This window comes from Meriones unguiculatus, chromosome 4, assembly GCF_030254825.1.
Source record: "Meriones unguiculatus strain TT.TT164.6M chromosome 4, Bangor_MerUng_6.1, whole genome shotgun sequence".
In the NCBI taxonomy this organism is placed as follows: domain Eukaryota; kingdom Metazoa; phylum Chordata; class Mammalia; order Rodentia; family Muridae; genus Meriones; species Meriones unguiculatus.
The window spans coordinates 96,067,666-96,084,767 of NC_083352.1; the positions used below are offsets into that span (position 1 = coordinate 96,067,666).

At 48.4% G+C, this 17,102-nt stretch overlaps 1 protein-coding gene across 1 annotated transcript in view; it reads right to left on the bottom strand.

Annotated features, from left to right (window-relative positions):
- Positions 1–7,416: 7,416 nt before the first annotated feature.
- The window catches only part of Sppl3 (signal peptide peptidase like 3), an 83,136-nt gene continuing 73,450 nt past the window's right edge, over positions 7,417–17,102 (bottom strand). Inside the window, exons 8-11 of the mRNA XM_021631803.2 lie at positions 16,903–17,066; positions 10,916–11,115; positions 10,126–10,235; positions 7,417–9,132 (exon numbers count right to left, since the gene is read on the bottom strand). Of these exons, the coding sequence (XP_021487478.1) occupies positions 9,061–9,132; positions 10,126–10,235; positions 10,916–11,115; positions 16,903–17,066 (546 nt within the window). The 3' untranslated portion in view covers positions 7,417–9,060. The remainder of the gene's footprint in view (positions 9,133–10,125; positions 10,236–10,915; positions 11,116–16,902; positions 17,067–17,102) is intronic.

The following is a 17,102-nucleotide window of genomic DNA, read 5'->3' on the forward strand; positions in this document are numbered from 1 at the left end:
CAAGCTTCGGCGTCCTCACGCTTGCCAGGCAAGCACTGTGGGCTGAGCCGCCTCCCCAGCCCAGCCCTGGATTCACTCTGAAGCACGCATTGAGGGTGCTGTCCTGCCTCAGTCTCCCGAGTGACTGGGACAACACGGCTTGCCCAGCTGTTGTGGATTCTCTTGGTATGGGCTGTTCTGACCGGGGTGAGGTGAGACTCAGTGCAGTGTCTGCGGTTCCCCAGTGGCTGAGGGCATGTGTCTTTTCATGTAATTACGGATTTATTCGCACATTTCTTTTTAGAGATGTGTCTTTGCTTCTTGGTTATACTATGTATGTGTGCGAGCGCCTGCACCTGTGTGCAGTACCCGAGGAGGCCAGAAGAGGGCGTGGGAATCCCTAGGCGCTGGAGTTACAGGTGGTTGTGAGCCACAAATGTGGGTGCTGGGAAGAGCCAATGTTCTCAACCACTGAGCTATCTCTGCAGTCCCCATTTGTTTTTGAGAAGTGCCTGCTCAGTCCATCTGAGCACTTACTGATGAGATTACTTAGTGTTCTGGTGTTGGTTTTCTGAGTTTGCTGCAGGCATGGGTGGTTAATCCTCTTCTGGATGACTAGAGTGTCTCCTGTAGCTGCCTCTATGCTGCTAAATGCTTCCTTTGTTGTGCAAAAGCTTTGTAATTTGATGTACCAGCATCCTTCAATTCTTTTTATTTGTTTTATTTTTTGAGACAGGGTTTCTCTGTGTAGCCCTGGCTATTCTGGAACTCACTCAGACTGCCCCTGCCTCACAGGCGTGGGCCATGGCACCCAGCGGCACCCTTCAGGTCTTGTTTTGCCTCTCTGAGACAGGAGGGCCTCCCACTTAGGCACATCAAAGCATTTCCCTGCAGCGTTTCAAGGCTCAGTATTATACTGAGGCCTTTGATTCTAAACCAGTGGCGCACGCCTGTGACCCCAGCACTCCAGAGGCGGAGAGGCAGCTAGCTATCTCTGTGAGTTGGAAGCCAGCCCGTATCACATAGTAAGACCCTGTCACAAACAAACAAACAAACAAAATGCATTTGTTCCATTCTAATTTAGAGACTGATAGATTGTCTGACTGATTTCCTTGAGACAGGGTCTGTCGGTGAACCCGGAGCTAGGAAGCCCCAGTGGTCCTGTCTTGGTGGCCGTCCAGGGCTGGGGTCCAGGTGCACGCCGGGCTTGGCTTTCTACAGCTGCTAGGATCCCAGCTCAGGTTCCAAGCCATCTGCTCAGCCCTCCTGCTGCTCTCGAGGTTTTCTATTTTTATGAAGTACTGAGATGTGGTTTTCTGTTTCCCCTTTATCATGTGTGTGTGTATATATATATATATATATCACATATGAATATATACATATGTACATAGATTATATAATTTGTTTATATATATTTATTCTATTATATATATTTGTTTTGTTTTTCGAGACAGGGTTTCTCTGGCTATCATGAAGCTCACTCTGTGGGCCATGCTGGCTTCCAACTTGGCGAGGGGCCTCTGTCTTCCGAGTGCTGAGATTAAGGGCATGCACCAGCACTGCCTGGCTAATATATTCTATTTATATACTGGTCTGTTGTTAAATTAATATTTAAACTTGATTCATATAATTATTAAGGGATACATAAAACAAATTAATATTAATTAATGACGGTTATTAATGCAGTGGCAGTTATCCCTGTAAGTACTCGAACATGCTCCATTTGGGCTGCTTCTGCTCCACCATGCCAGTCCTAAGTGCAGGCTGCTGTAGGCCATGTCTCTTGGTCAGCCCATGGCGTCCTTCTCCTTTCTCCCCCCTCCTCCTTCTGGTTCTCCTGCGACCCCCAATAGCCCTTGAACCTCTGTTCCACCTCCTTCTCTCCTGCCCAGCCCAGACTGTAGGCAATTTTATTAGCCAATCAGGGAAAATCTGGGAGCAAGGTTTTTGCTCATAGGACAGTAAGGATCTTGGGGGCAAGCAATTAACATTTGAATACACCCTAGCTCCAGATCAACCCCAACATCAGTCACGTATGGTATCTTACACACACAGACACACTTAAACACACACACACACACATATATAGGGTCTCACCCTATAGTCCAGGCTGGCCTTGAGCCATCAGTGATCCTCCTGTTTCCCAAGTATGAGGTGATTTTTTTTTTTCTTCATCTACCTGGGCCTTGCTAGGCTTCTTGACTTTTCCTAAAGTCACTGCTGTGGTGGTGAAATAGCAGCAAACCCAGCAGGAGAGACTCTGAGTGAAGTCGCCGGGCTTCAGGGCTGAGGCACTGGGGGAAGGGCGGGGTCCGGATGAAGGAAGGCGGTGGGCAGTTCCAGCCGGCCACAGGAGCAGTGGGAAGGAGTCACAGCCCCTTGGACACCTGGGAGGCCTCTGCCTGCTGCTCACTGGATAATTCAGGCAGTCAGCGGGGGCTGTGGCCACGTAGTGTCGGGCCCACTGCAGAGTCTAAATGAAGGTTCTGCACCCTCCTGAGCGCCGGTGGGTTTTAGAGGTTCTTGGTTTCTGTTTGTTTATATATACATGAAACTAAAAACAACTTCAGACAATGGCTGCCTAGAATCCACTGTACAGACCACCCTGCCTCTAGAGTGAGCGGGAAGTGGAAATTGAGCCACATTCTCTAGTGTGCAGGCTTTGGAAGGGCCTCTTGCTGGGCCCTGGAGCCACTCAAACACCAGGACTGGTCATGTGGTTCTGACTGTTCTGGAACTCACTATGTAGACAAGGCTCACCTGGAATTCAAAGATCTGGCTGCCTCTGCCTCCCAAGGGCTGGGATTAAAGGCATGTGCCACTATGCCCGGCTCAGATTTATTTATTTACTGTGTGTTTTGCATGAGAGCTTGTCTGTACAGGATTTGCATGCAGTGCCTACAGAGGCCAGAAGAGGACAGCAGTCCCCTGCGCCTGAATTTAAGGATGAGCTGGGACTCAAACCTGGGTCTTCTGTAAAAGCAGCCAGTGTTTCTAAGCCATCTCTCCAGCCTCACCTGTTATATTTTCCCTGACAGTTTGTACTTGTTCACTTATTGTGAGTGTATCTTCCTTTGAATGCAGTTGCAATAGCAGCTTAAAAAGTCTTGAATGCTGCTAGGTATGAGAGCCCATGCCTGCTGTCTGAGCTACTCAGGGGTGGGAGACTGGAGGACCAGTTATGTCCAGGACGGCAGCCTGTACAACGTGTGGATATCTGCTTCAGAAAATAAAACAGCGCCCCCGTCTGGTCCCCACACAGTGGTACACATACATAAACAAGAGACATGCGTACTTGTCCTTTGAGTACCGATGTCAGCTTCTGATCACGTGTATATAATTTAGTACTGTATCCCACTGATTCTAACATGTCACAGAAATTCTGCCAAGGGTTCTCCTTTACAGGTGGGCACTTAGGCCTAGGCGATGGCTCAGCGGGTAAAAACACCAGCTGTTCAAGCCTGCTGACCCAAGTTCAACCCCTGCAACCCACAAAACAGCTAGATATGACAATGCACACCTTAACCCCAGCACTTCTGTGTCGAGGTGGGAGGCAGAGCCACAACTGTCCGAAGCTCATGGGCCAGCGAGGCCAGCATACGCCACAGAAGCCAGAGACTATGGCTCAGCAAGGGGAGGACAGGAGCACAATGCTCCTCATCAATGTTGTCCCCTGATCTCCACATGCTGAAGCACAGACACGCGCATGCACACTTGCACAGGTATGTACACACACACATGCATATACATGAATACAAACACACACATGTACACATTAGCATTTAACTTGGTTTAAGTCAAGACTTAAAATTAATCCCTCTGTAGCCAGGTGTGGCACACATCTTTAGTCCCAGCACTCAGGAGCAGGAGGCAGAGGCAGACAGAGATCGCTTAAGTTCGAGGCCAGCCTGGTCTACAAAGCGAGTCTAGGACAGCCAAGGCTACACAGAGAAACCCTGTCTCCAAAAAAAAAAAAAAAGAAAAGAAAAAAAAGAAAAAAATAGGAAGGAATCCTTCTATGATGGCAACAGCTGATATTTGACAGTTTCTCCCTAGGCTGCTTGACTCTTGAGTGTTTTAGAGACATGATCGGATCTCACACAATGTGAGGTCCTTCTTTCCTTTTCTTTTCTTGAGATAAGGTTTCTTTGTGTGTAGCTCTGGCTGTCCTACAGTCACACCAAGAACTCGCTCTGTAGACCAGGCTGGCCTCAAACTCACAGAGCCGGTCTGCCTCTGCCTCCCTAAGTGCTGGGATTACAGGCGTGCGCTGTGTGCCTGGTGCCAGGTGGGCAGCACGTGGGGATGTTTAACCCCTTCTCTGAAGTTTGGTGGGTGGTATGACGGCCAGGGACACAGAGTCTAACCACCAGTTGTGATCTTGGTGGTGTAGCCCGTCCTCTGTGATACTAATAGCAACTACTGCCGAGGACTCTGGGGGAGCTGTTACTGCCGCCTAGAGGCTATCATTTGTTTGAGAGCTCCTCCCTCCCACCCTGGGTCTTGGGCAGAGACCCAGTTCCAAGCCCACTTTCTAGCTGTGTGGTCCTGAGCCACGCTTTGTGCATCCCACGTGGTCATGGTGCCAGGGTGAGGCAGAGGAGCTGGCACTCAGGGTCTGGCATCCTGGCAGGCAGCCATCCTGCTCTTTGTCCTGTGGATGCCCACTTCTTTCATTCCTGATGGGGCACGGACCCCTGCCCACTGTTTGGCAGACTTCCCTGGCCTGTGTCTCAGCCTCTTTCCAGTCCTGTCCAGCAGCCTCCCTCCTGGCTTTTGGTCTCCCTGGGGGACTCAAGAAAAGCTCATGGATGGGGACCCTTGGTGCCTCTGCTGCCTGAGAACCAGCACCCAACTTCACAAGGTTGACCAACCAGGGAAGTGGCCAACTGGGCAGGACCAGGCCGGCTCTACTGTCTTCTGTTTGAGATGGAGTCTTGCTCTCTAGTTTGAACTGGCCTAAAGTCTGTGATCTTTCTGTCCAAAGTGCACCCACGCTCATCACCTTTCCTTCCAAACTGTTTTCTACATGCACGCGCACACACACACACTCACACACACACACTCTCTCTCTTTTGAGTCAGGGTCTCACTATGTAGCCTCTGCTGGCCTGAAACTTGCTATGTCGACCCAGCTGCCTCTGCCTCCGAGTGCTGGGGATTATAGGCACAGACTACCGTTCCAAGCTTCCATGCTAGGATTCTTTTCATCTTGTGATGTTCTTATGTAGGCTGCTACTGTTACTATGACTCAAAATACCTAAAGCAACAGCATACAGGTGTGACCGGCTTTAAGTGCCACACAAGGGGCCTCCACACCCTCTTGGCAGGGGACTCTGAGCCCTGTCGTGGTTAAAGGCCGTGGGGTGGTGAGCTGCTGCAGTGTTCTCTCCCTGGTCACTCAGGTGTTTCATCTAACAGGGGTCGTGGCTTCTCCACGTTCTTCAGCACTCTTAGCTGCCAGGTCTAGTTCTACCACATGCACCTGGGGATGTTTTACTAGCAACAGTGATACATGGGCCCTCTCTGGAGCCGCTGTGTGACCACCTCCCTTGTGTGTCATGGTGCTGGCTACCACACCCAGTGGTCAAGGGCAGCCCCTACCCCGACTTGACAGCAAGAGGGCTCTAGGATGTTCAGTTTGGTTTGTGGGAACACCCAGTGCCTATGAGCCTAAGTACTACACCCGACGGAAGGTCCTGCAAGGGCGGAAAAGACCTTGGATTCTCAGGGGTGGAGCAGGGGGAGGGGAACGAATGGAGAATGAATGCAAACCCAGGCAAGTCCTGGTTTCTACTCTCTCCGGGTAGCAGCTAGATTGTGTAGCCATTATTCCCAGATTACAGGTTTCAGATGACTGTGTTTCTCTCCTGGCATTAGGGACCAATCGTTCCCCGAGAGGTCTCACTGCCAGAAACGGGCAACTGGTGAGGTGGAGCCGTGCGCCTAGGAGACTGAGCGCGGCATGCAGCTGGATCCTGTGGAAACAGGGCTGACAGCCGTTACTTCACTTACGCTCAAAACTCCTTCACGTAGCTGCAGAGATGGCTCAGTGGCTAAGAGCATTTGTTCTTGCACAGAAGCTGGGTTTGATATTTAGTACCCACATAGCAGCTTGTAACTATCCCAAATTCCAGTGCCAGGGTAATCCAATGCCCTTTGTGGATACCAGGCATTGGTGTTTTACCTGACTGCATGTCTATGTGAGACTGTCAGCTCTTGGAATTAAGACAGTTGTGAGCTGCCATGTGGGTGCTGGGATTCGAAACTGGGTCCTCTGGAAGAGCACTCAGTGCCCTTAACTGCTGAGCCATCTCTCCAGCCCCACATTTTGGTTCCTGACATTTATCTGATAGTTCACAACCATCTACGACTCCAGTTCCAGAGACCATGACACCTCCTTCTGGCCTTCATGGCATCAGACATGCACGTGGTGCTCTTAGGACATGCAGAGAAAGCACCCCCCCCATAAGACACCATGTTATTTCCTGGCTCCGATAAAAATGAGGTTTCACCAACAGCAGTGACCCCACTCAGGGCTGGATCTGGGGAACTTTAAGGACAGAGCTCTACAACTCGCCAGATTCTATTTTTAACACTATCAACATGACCAAATCCTCTGCCCATCACCCTTTTCTCTTGGGGGTCCAGCAACTCACCTGGCTAGTGGAGGCTGCATCCAGGTCCCCACACAGGAGGCTATGTGGTGGGCATACTCAGCGGACAGCCCAGATCATGGTAGTCTGCACGGCACACACCATGCTTGGTGAGATGCAGTGTCAGCTCAGCCACGAACACGCAGGTTCTTTGAAGACCCTGCCTGTTTAACAGGCATCTGAGAAAAAAGGAAACCTTCCACTCTGTCCAGGAAGAACAAGGCAAGGGCATGGCAATTGCAGGGAGGGAACTGTGCCCTCCCAGGACCCTACTTCCCTCGGAGGCCTTCCAGAACTGGAAGACATTCTAGCATCTATAGAGGCTTTTGGGGAGCGCTTCAAGAGATTTGAAGACACGTGGCCTGTAGCTGTGAGCTAAGTCAAAGTGGAGTGCAGGATTTCTTTTCCACAAACTCCTACCAAGTCCCATTCCCTTGTCTGGACTGAGACAACTACCAGACATTCCTGGCCCCTAAGATCACCACAGAGCCCACCCACCCACCCAGCATCCCTGGGGCTGAGCATGTTGTCCTTGTCCACCCCACCCATGGCTGAAGGGGCTCCACTCAGCAGTGAGCACAGGAGCCTCTTCTCAGCCTTTGCCAATGCCACATGTAGTTGGAATGCTGTACACAATGGGAGCTGCTACACTGTGAATCACAACAGAGCCAGAGTTGTAGGTGACAACTCTGGGAACACTTTTCCAAGCAGTATCTGGCACAGTGAGGTAAATGGGAGCTCTGTTCTGCACCAACCACCAAGAGTGAAGTCAGGACAAAAGCTAGAAAAAGGAGTCATTTATTAGAGACAAAAATCAAACCTTCAAACCCTTCAGAGAATTTGAAGAGGACAGAGGAACCAACACCATGATGGCACCTTGCTGTGACTAGACGGACTCAGCTGCGAGAGCTGCCAGGATGACTGCAGGCCTCAGGGCGACAGCACACCAACTGGCCGCACATGCAGGCCATGGCGGCCACGACCCCAGGGAGGAACAGACCCCACGGCTGACCCACACAGGCAGCAGCTTGCCAGTCTGAGAGGAGCTTAGTCAAAGGTGAGCAGACACTAGCCACTGCCCACGCCAGCTCCGCGGAGACCACAGTCAGCGCAGGGTCAGCTCTGAAGTCCTACAGCAGCAGCCTGCTCTGTCTCCGGCTCGAGGACTTGAGCTCCATTTGCAGAGAGGCAGTTGCCATTTGTCCCCGAAGCCCAGCTGTCACCACAGGTAAACCAAGACTAATCACAACAGCAAGGACAGGGTTGTGTTGCTTCTTCCTTTTTGTTTTTAAGGGAGTGAGGGCATGGAAAATACAGCGCACCAATGAAACAAAATGTCAAAAAAAAATACAAAAAAATATAAAATAGAAAAATGTATTTACAGGTAGTACATTACTATGATCCAGAAAGCACAGGACGCCTGGCTGCTATAATACATGCACTGGTTCAAGAGGCGACTACTAAAAACTGTGAGGGGGGAGCCTGTAAAAAGAAAAGGGTCAAAAAGTTCAAACTTTTCATCCCTAATTTGCTACACTGATCAAAAGAAGGAGGAGTCCCCACAGCCCACGAGTCTATCAGCTCCACGTGTCCACAGCTTCCAACTGCAGGAGACTCGTGAGGGAGACGCAGCTTATGCGAGGAAGCCACAGTGAACTGCTCTACATGCTCAAATGACAGCAAGCCCCCGTCTGCTACACGGCATGATCTTAGCAGGTTTAGTCGCTGCTTACTCATAGATATCTATGTGCACGCGTGTGTGTGTGTGTGTGTATATATATATATATATGTATATATGTACGTATGTATAAAACCATGTCCTTGCTCACTGCCAACACGGTTGGACACAGTCATTACAACAAATTCTTATGTGTATGTTGTAAGAAGTCATTCAATGTCTGTGGATTTAATAAGTCACTTCACACCACAGAAAATATTTAATAAATCCAAAAGAAAAGAAAAAAAGATGGACAGAACTCCTGTCCTAGGTCTCTGAAGTCCCCCATAGGAAACGGGTCCCAAAGTTTTGGAGGGTTCGCTGAAGAAACTTCGGTTTGCTAAATTTTTTCATCCTTTTAGTGTTCAAAGTTCTAAAACAACTCCTTGCTTTTTGTAGTTTTAAATAAGTCAGCTCTTCATCTCCCCGCAAGGTAACAGTCGGATGCAGGTCCGTAAAAACACAAGCAAAGAGCAGCGGGAGGGCCTGTCCCTTCTGGAAGGGTCCACTCTCCCAGGGCGGGGAAGAGAAGGGCTCTGCAGGGCTTCAGCACCCTCCATGGACGCTCCCCTCACACGCAAACTCTGTCACACTGCAGTTCCGTGGACAGGCCTGCCTCCGCGTACCAGGCCAGCTTTTAGAGGAAACAAAACCACGCGGTGAGAGACAGGGCGAGGAGAGCAAATCCGGTCACTTCCCACGTGATTCATCATACTTCCAGGAATCGGGAGCTGCTGGACTTGGAGTGGAATGGCTCAGACCACATCCTTCGTAAGTCACCCTGGGAACAAAAAGGACCCTGCTGAGTTCTAGGTGCAAACAAGGGGCACCAGTCCTTCTTCATATCAGAACTGCTGATGCCCAGGCTTTAGGTACAGAGAAGCCTGTCTCTGTGGACCCTGAGCCCTGAGGGAAGTCCTAGCTCTGGCCTGTTCATGAACCTCTGTCTGTAAAAAAAGAGGCTAAAAACTTGGTCAGTAAGAAGTCAGTCTTTGGACTGACACAGGCACACACACAAATCGTTAGGGTTGTGCACGGTGGTACAAACACTTAGGAGGCAGGGGCAGGGGGATCTCTGAGAATATGTCAATCTGGACTACAGAGCCACTTACAGACTAACCAGGGCTACATTACATTGAGACCCTGTCTCAAAAACAACAAAAATCTTTAAAAGAAAGTTACTGTAAATCAGGGATATTACCTTAATAGTAGTCATTTATTTAGACTGTGTGTGTGTGTTTTGCCTGCATGTATAGTACAGCATGTGCATGCCTGGTGCTCACAGAATTCTCAAGAAGTTGTTGGATCCTCTGGAACTAGAGTTACAGAGAACTGTGAGCTGCCACAGGGTACTGGGAGGCAAGAACTTGAACCTCTGAGCTTTGTTTCCAGCCCCAATATTAAATACTTATTTCAAACAACACTATTAAAAAGCCATCAGGTAGCACTAGGGCTCCACTGTCTTTTGTTTGGCATTTGGGTGATGGCATTTGGGTGATGGAGACTGTATCCAGGGCCTTTACTAAGCTTCAGGTCCAGCCCTTTTCTAATTTTTGCTTCTATATAGGATTGCCAGGTTGCCCAGGGTGGCCCTGAACTCTAAATTCTCATGTCGTTTAGTGATGTGGTGGCCATAGTACACAAGTCTCAACAGCATTAACTCTCATGGTTTCAGTTCAACCCTCAGTGACCTGTGATGAGGTCATGACAACCCAAAGTCCACTTAAAACAGGGTGCAAGTCAGCGCCTCCTGGCTTGTGCCTACTGCTCTCACCTTTAGGTAGGCCATAGTGAGGAGTGGCAATAAGGTAAATGGCACCAAGTAGAGGAGAGCGGGCTGGGCAGCTCGGTGGATGCGAGATGCCACAGTCGCAGTGAGCAGACCTAGGAGAGAGACATTGGTGAGTGGCTCTGAACGGCCAGGAGAGGACACATCCCCCTTGTCACCTGGCCATGACGTAGTTAACAAGTAGACCTGTCAAGGAAATGGAGACCAGCGAGGCAACCCTGAAACCCCACGACTGGCTCCCGAGCTGTGATGAAGACCTGAAACACTTCACAAGGCCGCACAGCGGTGCCTGAGCCTCTTGCCTCTTACCTCCTTACTGGTGGTACCCTAGCCTGACCCCCCAGGGCCTGTACACTGACAGGAGTGTGTGCACCAGGAAGGAGGGGAGTCATGTTGTTCCTATGTCTACCCTAGTACAGATGTGTCTTCCTGTTTGTGGATTCTGAGTTGGTTGGAGACACACTAGCCTGGAATATTCTGAGGTGATGTAGGCACTGGAGCTAATGGAAGTAAAAACAAACAAACAGGACAGTTTGCCCAGTGCCTAGACTCTTAGCATGTGGTATGTACTGGATGGAGAACTGGCTCCGTTTTTTTCTCATGTTTTCTAGGATATAGGCACTCCAACATATGGAGCACACATCAACTCAAAGATTCTTTTGGCTGTATAGACAGCCATCAGTTACTGCTTTTCTGGTCAGCAGCTGGAAGACATGGGTGCAGGCACCCGAGGGAGAACGCAAGGGAGCGGCTGCTTCCCCACAGTTTCTCTTACCTACAAAGTACCCGATGAGGGTGCAGTGGAAGTAGGAGACCTTCTGCATGCGCCCAGAGATATTAGCCGGACCAGGGGCCCCACAGGAGTCACCACTGGCTTGTTTCTTGTAGTTGTCATAGCGAAGGACAAAGCATAGCAGGAGGCCGGGCATCACAATGTCCCCAATGCCCAACATAGAGAAGTGACTGCCAGTGGAGCTGAAACACAACATCACATGTTAGGACACTGCACTCTACAATCTCTAAGCCTTCTGTTTCAAGTTTGTCAGCTTTTCAAGACATAAAGGATTTCCACTTCTTTTTTTGGGTTTGAGACAAGGTTTCACTGTAGCCCTGCCTGCCCTGGAACTCACTGTATAGACCAGGCCACTTTGAACTGATAAAGATCTACTTGGCTCTGTCTCCCAAATTCGGGGATTGTGCCACCACCACTGCCCTGTTTGTTTTTTTGAGACAGAGTCTTGCTATTGGACCCAGTCTGGTCTCAATCTTAAGATTCTTCCATAGCCTCCTGAATGTTGGGATTACTGGCATGAGCCACTATGGCAGGCTCAACACTAGCCTCTGAAAATGCAAAGACCAGAGCATTGGCCTTAGCAATCTCCAAGGCTTTTTGGGGAGCACTGAGTATTTGCTGGGCTGACCCACACATAGGTACCTCTTATGGAAGGAGTGTCACCATCATTCCTCAATGTACAAACGAGCCCTATCACCATGTTGCAGTAACATAATCTCCCAAGGAGAAAATCACTCCCCACACTCAGGAAAGTAAGAAAAAGCACCTTATGGTTAACATCCAAAGAGAAGCTGGTCATGAACAGATGTTACTAACTTACTTCGAAGGTTTGCGCATTCTACATAGGCTGTCATCCTTAAATTTCTTTTGGTTCCTGGGCCCAACTTACATTTGAACAGTTTATAAAGACAGGAGACTGCCAGTCTGGTCACTGAGGCAAATAGGTGATGAACATAGCAAAGACAGCCCATACTGCCAGAACCACTAGGCACACCAGTGTTGTTTCTCAACAGTTGTTACCCAGGGTTGCCCTGCCCTCCTGACTATGCTTTTTTTGGTAAGAGCACAGAGGACTTGAATGATTGTGATCCTGTGCCCACCCGGCACTGCTCCTTAAAGGCATGTCTTGTGCTGTAGGATTAGGGCCTCATTGTTGGGTCTAAGTCAGGGTTATGGGAATGGAGCCTAAAAGCTGGTGAGTCCTGGTGAACAAACAATTACACCTCAGCATCCTAAATTATCTCCAGCAGGCCTGTATACCCAGCTTACCTTCTAGTATTTGGGAAGCAGCATTCCTTTGGCTAAATTCCACTTGTGACTTAAATCTATTAGGAAGTTCTTTACAGTGTCAATTCTATTACTTTGAGTATCTTCTACATCAGACAGAAGACTGAAGTGGTACGCTGGCTTTGCCAAGACTGCTTCACTGAGACTGTTACTTTGAGAACATATTTTTACAAGTGTCTCAGAAAAAAAAAAAGCAAATTCTGTTAATTTCAGCCAACTGTAAAAGCTACAGCCCGCTCTGCTATGTGGGATTATTAAGTAGCACCTGTGTCAAGCTGAGAAGGATGGCAGCTTAGACAATGTCTCTGTGATGCTGAATGAGAAGAGTCAGGACAAGAAAGGAGCAGCATCAGAAATCACCTGCGATGCCAGGGCAGCCAAAAAGCACAGAACAGAAAAGCTGTAAGCAGTGAGTACAATGACCCTGCCCTGACTCTCAGGAAGAGAGGAGACACCAGGGTCTTGTCTATAAGGTCAGCCAAGTGGCTTGGTGAAAACAAGGTACTCAGAATCTTGGCATCCCAGTGCTTCCCCCTGGGTGACAGGACTGCGGTGGAGGCATGCTTTACCCTGCCACACCCCTATCTGAGGGCTTAGGACTAGCTACTCTGAAGGCTTGAAAACAAGGAACAGTCAGTCACAAATCAGTCTGGGGACCACTGTATGAGGTAGTTTGCATGAGTCTGCTTTCAGATGTGCTGAATTTAGGTAATTTAGGTGGTTCAGGTGATGAGGGTGCAGGGTGTGGCAGTCATGGCCCTTGGTGAGGACAACGAATATCCTAGAGGAGCACTGTATTTCTGCAGCTCCTCCTTCCCGCTGCTGCCAAGATATGGACATGCTGAGCTCCCTCCCTCCTTCTGGCAGGGCCCAGGGCCGCTTGCTTCCTCATTCTCCAAAACACTAGAGACTCCTCTTAACTGGAACAAATTGGGGAGTTTATCCTAAAACAGTGGTTCTCACCTTGCCTAATGCTTCAGCCCTTTAATTCAGTTCATGTTGTGGTGACCCCCAACCATAAAATCATTTTCATTGCTACGTCATAACTATAATTTTGATACTGTTATGAGTCATAATGTAAATAATGATGCCTTCAGTGACCCTTGATGAAAGGGTTGTTCAATGAGCCCCAAGGGGTTGCGACCCATAGGTCAAGAGCTACTGATCTAAATGTAGGTAATGTAGACCAAAACATACATGTCTATAGAATATTCCACAGCTCTGGAATACACATTCTTTTCAGCCTGTGACACTTTAAGAAAAATACAACCATATTACATTTTAAGTGATAAAGCAAGTCTTAAAGAACCCTGAGATACTTTCATGTCTCTTATCAGGTCATATGGGAATAGAACCAGAGATGAATAAGCAAGAAAGACTATAGAGCCAGTGTCCTGGTTTGAATAAGAAATGCCCCATAGGCTTATGTGTTTGAATACCTGCCCCCAGCTGGTGGCTCTGTTTTTCAAGGTTGTGAAGCCATTTGGAGGTGAGGCCTAATGGGAGGAAGGGGTCCCTTCTGGGGCGACAGTAACAGTGGTGTACTGAGGGACTGTTTCCTGATCCTCGAACGGGCCCTGCCCCAAACTTCCACTATCAAAGATCCAGGTCCAGGCACCACACACACCTCCCCTGCCAGGAGGGACGAGATGACGCTGTCCTCCCACAGGTTCTGTGGGTGTTCTGTCACCGGACAAGAGGGTGACGAATGCACTACCCAGTGCATGAAGACTGAGCACCAGTGTGAGTGTCAGTGGTCACTGAGGAGAAGAAAATAACACTGCAGAGCTCTAAACACAGCAGAGACAGACATAGCTGTCAGTGTTTCCAAAGCCTCAGTACAAGTAAACTAACCTAGCAGACCCAAACTAATCAGCTAGAGAAAAGGGGGAATCTTAAAATGGGTTCTCTGAAATCTTATATTCCCCAAACTGGAAAATGTTCACCTTTCAAAAGGTGAAATGAATAAAATTAAACCAAAGCTGTTAATAACAGATGTAGAGTGAGCAATGAGATTCAAGTTAGCAGTAAGGAAGGGCCAGGATCACACAGACTGATGACTGCCAGACTGCCGAGACCATCTGCACTGTCAAACTACTCCACACAGTCAAGAAAGGACACTGCCAAACTCGTCACACCAAACCAGTATTACTTTCCTTAACACCAAAACCAGAGAAGGACTTCATGAAACTACTAAGCAGCTCTCCTGCTTAGAAGACTGATCAATAAAATCCATGAACTGAACTCAGCAGCCTGTTACAGACTGTGGACCATAGCTTGGTTGGCTTTATCCCAAAGATCTGAGATGGTTCGGCTCACATGTCTACTCTTTACTAGTTTTTGTTTCGGGGAAATATGGTGCTTAAATTCTTAGAGCAGTAAGACAAGGAAAAAAAAAAATGATGTTACTCCTCCCCATCTTACTATGCAGAGCAGGCTGGCTTGGCCAGCAGTAACTTTTCTATAGATCAATAATTACATTGAGGAAAAAAAAAATCCCGGCAAAAAAAAAAAAAGTGCTGGCCTAGTGAAACCTTAGATGCAATCCCATTACCACAAACAAAAGCAAGACTTCTATCTAAAAATGAACTCAACCAGGGGGGTGAAAAGACCTCTATGATGAAGACGTTAGGAAATGGAAAAACCTTCCAAACTCATGGGTTAACACTGTCAGAATGTTATAGCACTTAAAAATCATCTACAGATTCAATGATCACCACCAAAACTCTACTAACATTCTTTGCGGAAATGGAAAAGACAGTACTAAACACACATGAAAGCACAAAAGGCCCTAAAGAGTCAAAGCAGTTCTAAGTACTACCAGTAATACTGGACATTACCTAATCTCAAACTGCATTAGAGCCACAAGCACACACATCAGTGGACTCTGCAGAAACAAACTCATATACTGCACTCTCTTTATGGTGCTGGGAATGGAATCCAGGGCCCTAGTCATGCTGCATAAGAATCCACTGCTGATAGAGGTTGTACCCCAACCCTCTATACAGACCTGATTTTTGACAAAGGTGCCAAAAACAAACATTGGAGAAAACACAGCTTTTTCTACAAATGGTCTGGGGAAGCTGGATGCCCCTGTGGTGACTTGACTAGAAATGGCCCCCATAGACTCTCGTGTTTGAATGATTGCTCATGGGGAGTGGCACTATTAGGATGTGTGGCCTTCCTAGAGGATGTTTGTCACTGGGGGGTGGGCTTTGAGGTCTCAGATACTCCAGCCAGGCCCAGTGTGACTGTCTCTTCCTGCTGCCTGCAGATCCTGAGGTAGAAGTCTCAGCTACTTCTCCGGCACCATGTCTGCCTGGGTGCCACCACGCTTCCTGCCATGGTTACAATGGACTAAACCTTTGAACCTGTAAGCCAGCCCCAATTAATGTTTGTAACTCTTTGAAAGAGATGCCGTGGTCATGGTGTCTCTTCACAGCCATAAAAACCCTACGACACTCCCTTATCTGTTATACATAAAAACTAGTTCAAAATGAATTAACAGGTTAGATGGCTCAGTGGTTAAGAACACTGGCTGCTCTTGTAGAGGAGCCAGGCTCTAGCTCCAGCACCCACATGGAAGCTCACAACCATCTGTCCTGTTTCAAGGCATCTGATGCCCTCTTCTGGCCTCTAAGGGCACCAGGCAGACATGTGCACATTGATACATGCCGAACAATACTCACACAAGTAAAATATATTTGAAAAACAAAAGGAATCCCTAAGACCTGAAACTTTAAAAATGTGAAAGGGAAAATGTTTCCACATACAGACATAGGCAGGATTTTCTGTAATAACTTCAACAGCCCAGGTAATATCAAGAGTTGACAAACAGAACTAGGTGTGGTGGCGCACACCTTTAGTCCCAGTCTCAGGGAGGCAGAGGCAGGTGGATCTCTGTGAGTTCGAGGCCAGCCTGGTGTAAAAAGCTAGTCCAGGACAGCCAAGGCTACACAGAGAAACCCTATCTGGGGTGGTGGTGGTGAAGGAAACAGGCCAGGCGTGGTGGACCACATCTTCACCCCTAGCACTCGGGTGGCAGATCCCTGTGTTCTCGGCTAGCCAGAGTTACATTTTGAGACTCTGAGAGAGAAGATGGAGACAGAGACGGAGGGACCGAGAGGGAACCGCCAGGGAGTATGGCAGGCATAAAGGACATACACACCATTGGTGGAAATGTAAATTAGGCCAGCCACTATGAAAATCAGTATGGAGGTCCACCTCAAACAGCTAAGAGCAAAACTACCATATGATCTGGCCATACCACTCCCTGGCAGATGTACATAAAATATGTGAGCATGCCATGTTTATTGCCACACTAGTCACAGCAGTTAAGATATGGATTCATTCCACATGCTCATCAGTAGAGAAAGAAATGTGGGGTGCGTACGTGTTGCAGAAAGAAAAAGGGCATCTAGATTAATATGCATAAAGTATGTGAAAGTAGAAGGGGACTAAGGAAAAAGAGATAAAAGCAAATCCATGATATACACACGTGAGGATGGCATGATGAACCTATGACATTACATGCTAATTATAAAGCTAATACTCTCCCTCATCTACACAGATCTGTGGATGATGGCCCTTTCCTGTTTAGGACCAGAATGCTGATTACAGCAGACAGACAAGAAGGCAGTATACTCATCATTGTAGGGTGGGGACCCACAGGCCAGTCCTACCTTGGGAAGACCAATTTTCCAGGCAAAGACAGGCGAGGAACATCACGCCCCACATTGGGTCCTAGGTGAAGCTTCCGGGACAGAACATCAAGGGGATTGTCAGCTGGCTGTGTGGCCACTTTCACCATGACGTTGCTATTAAAGATGTAGGCTGAGAAAAACACCTGCCAAGATGAACAGAGGATGGTGTCAGGACCGAA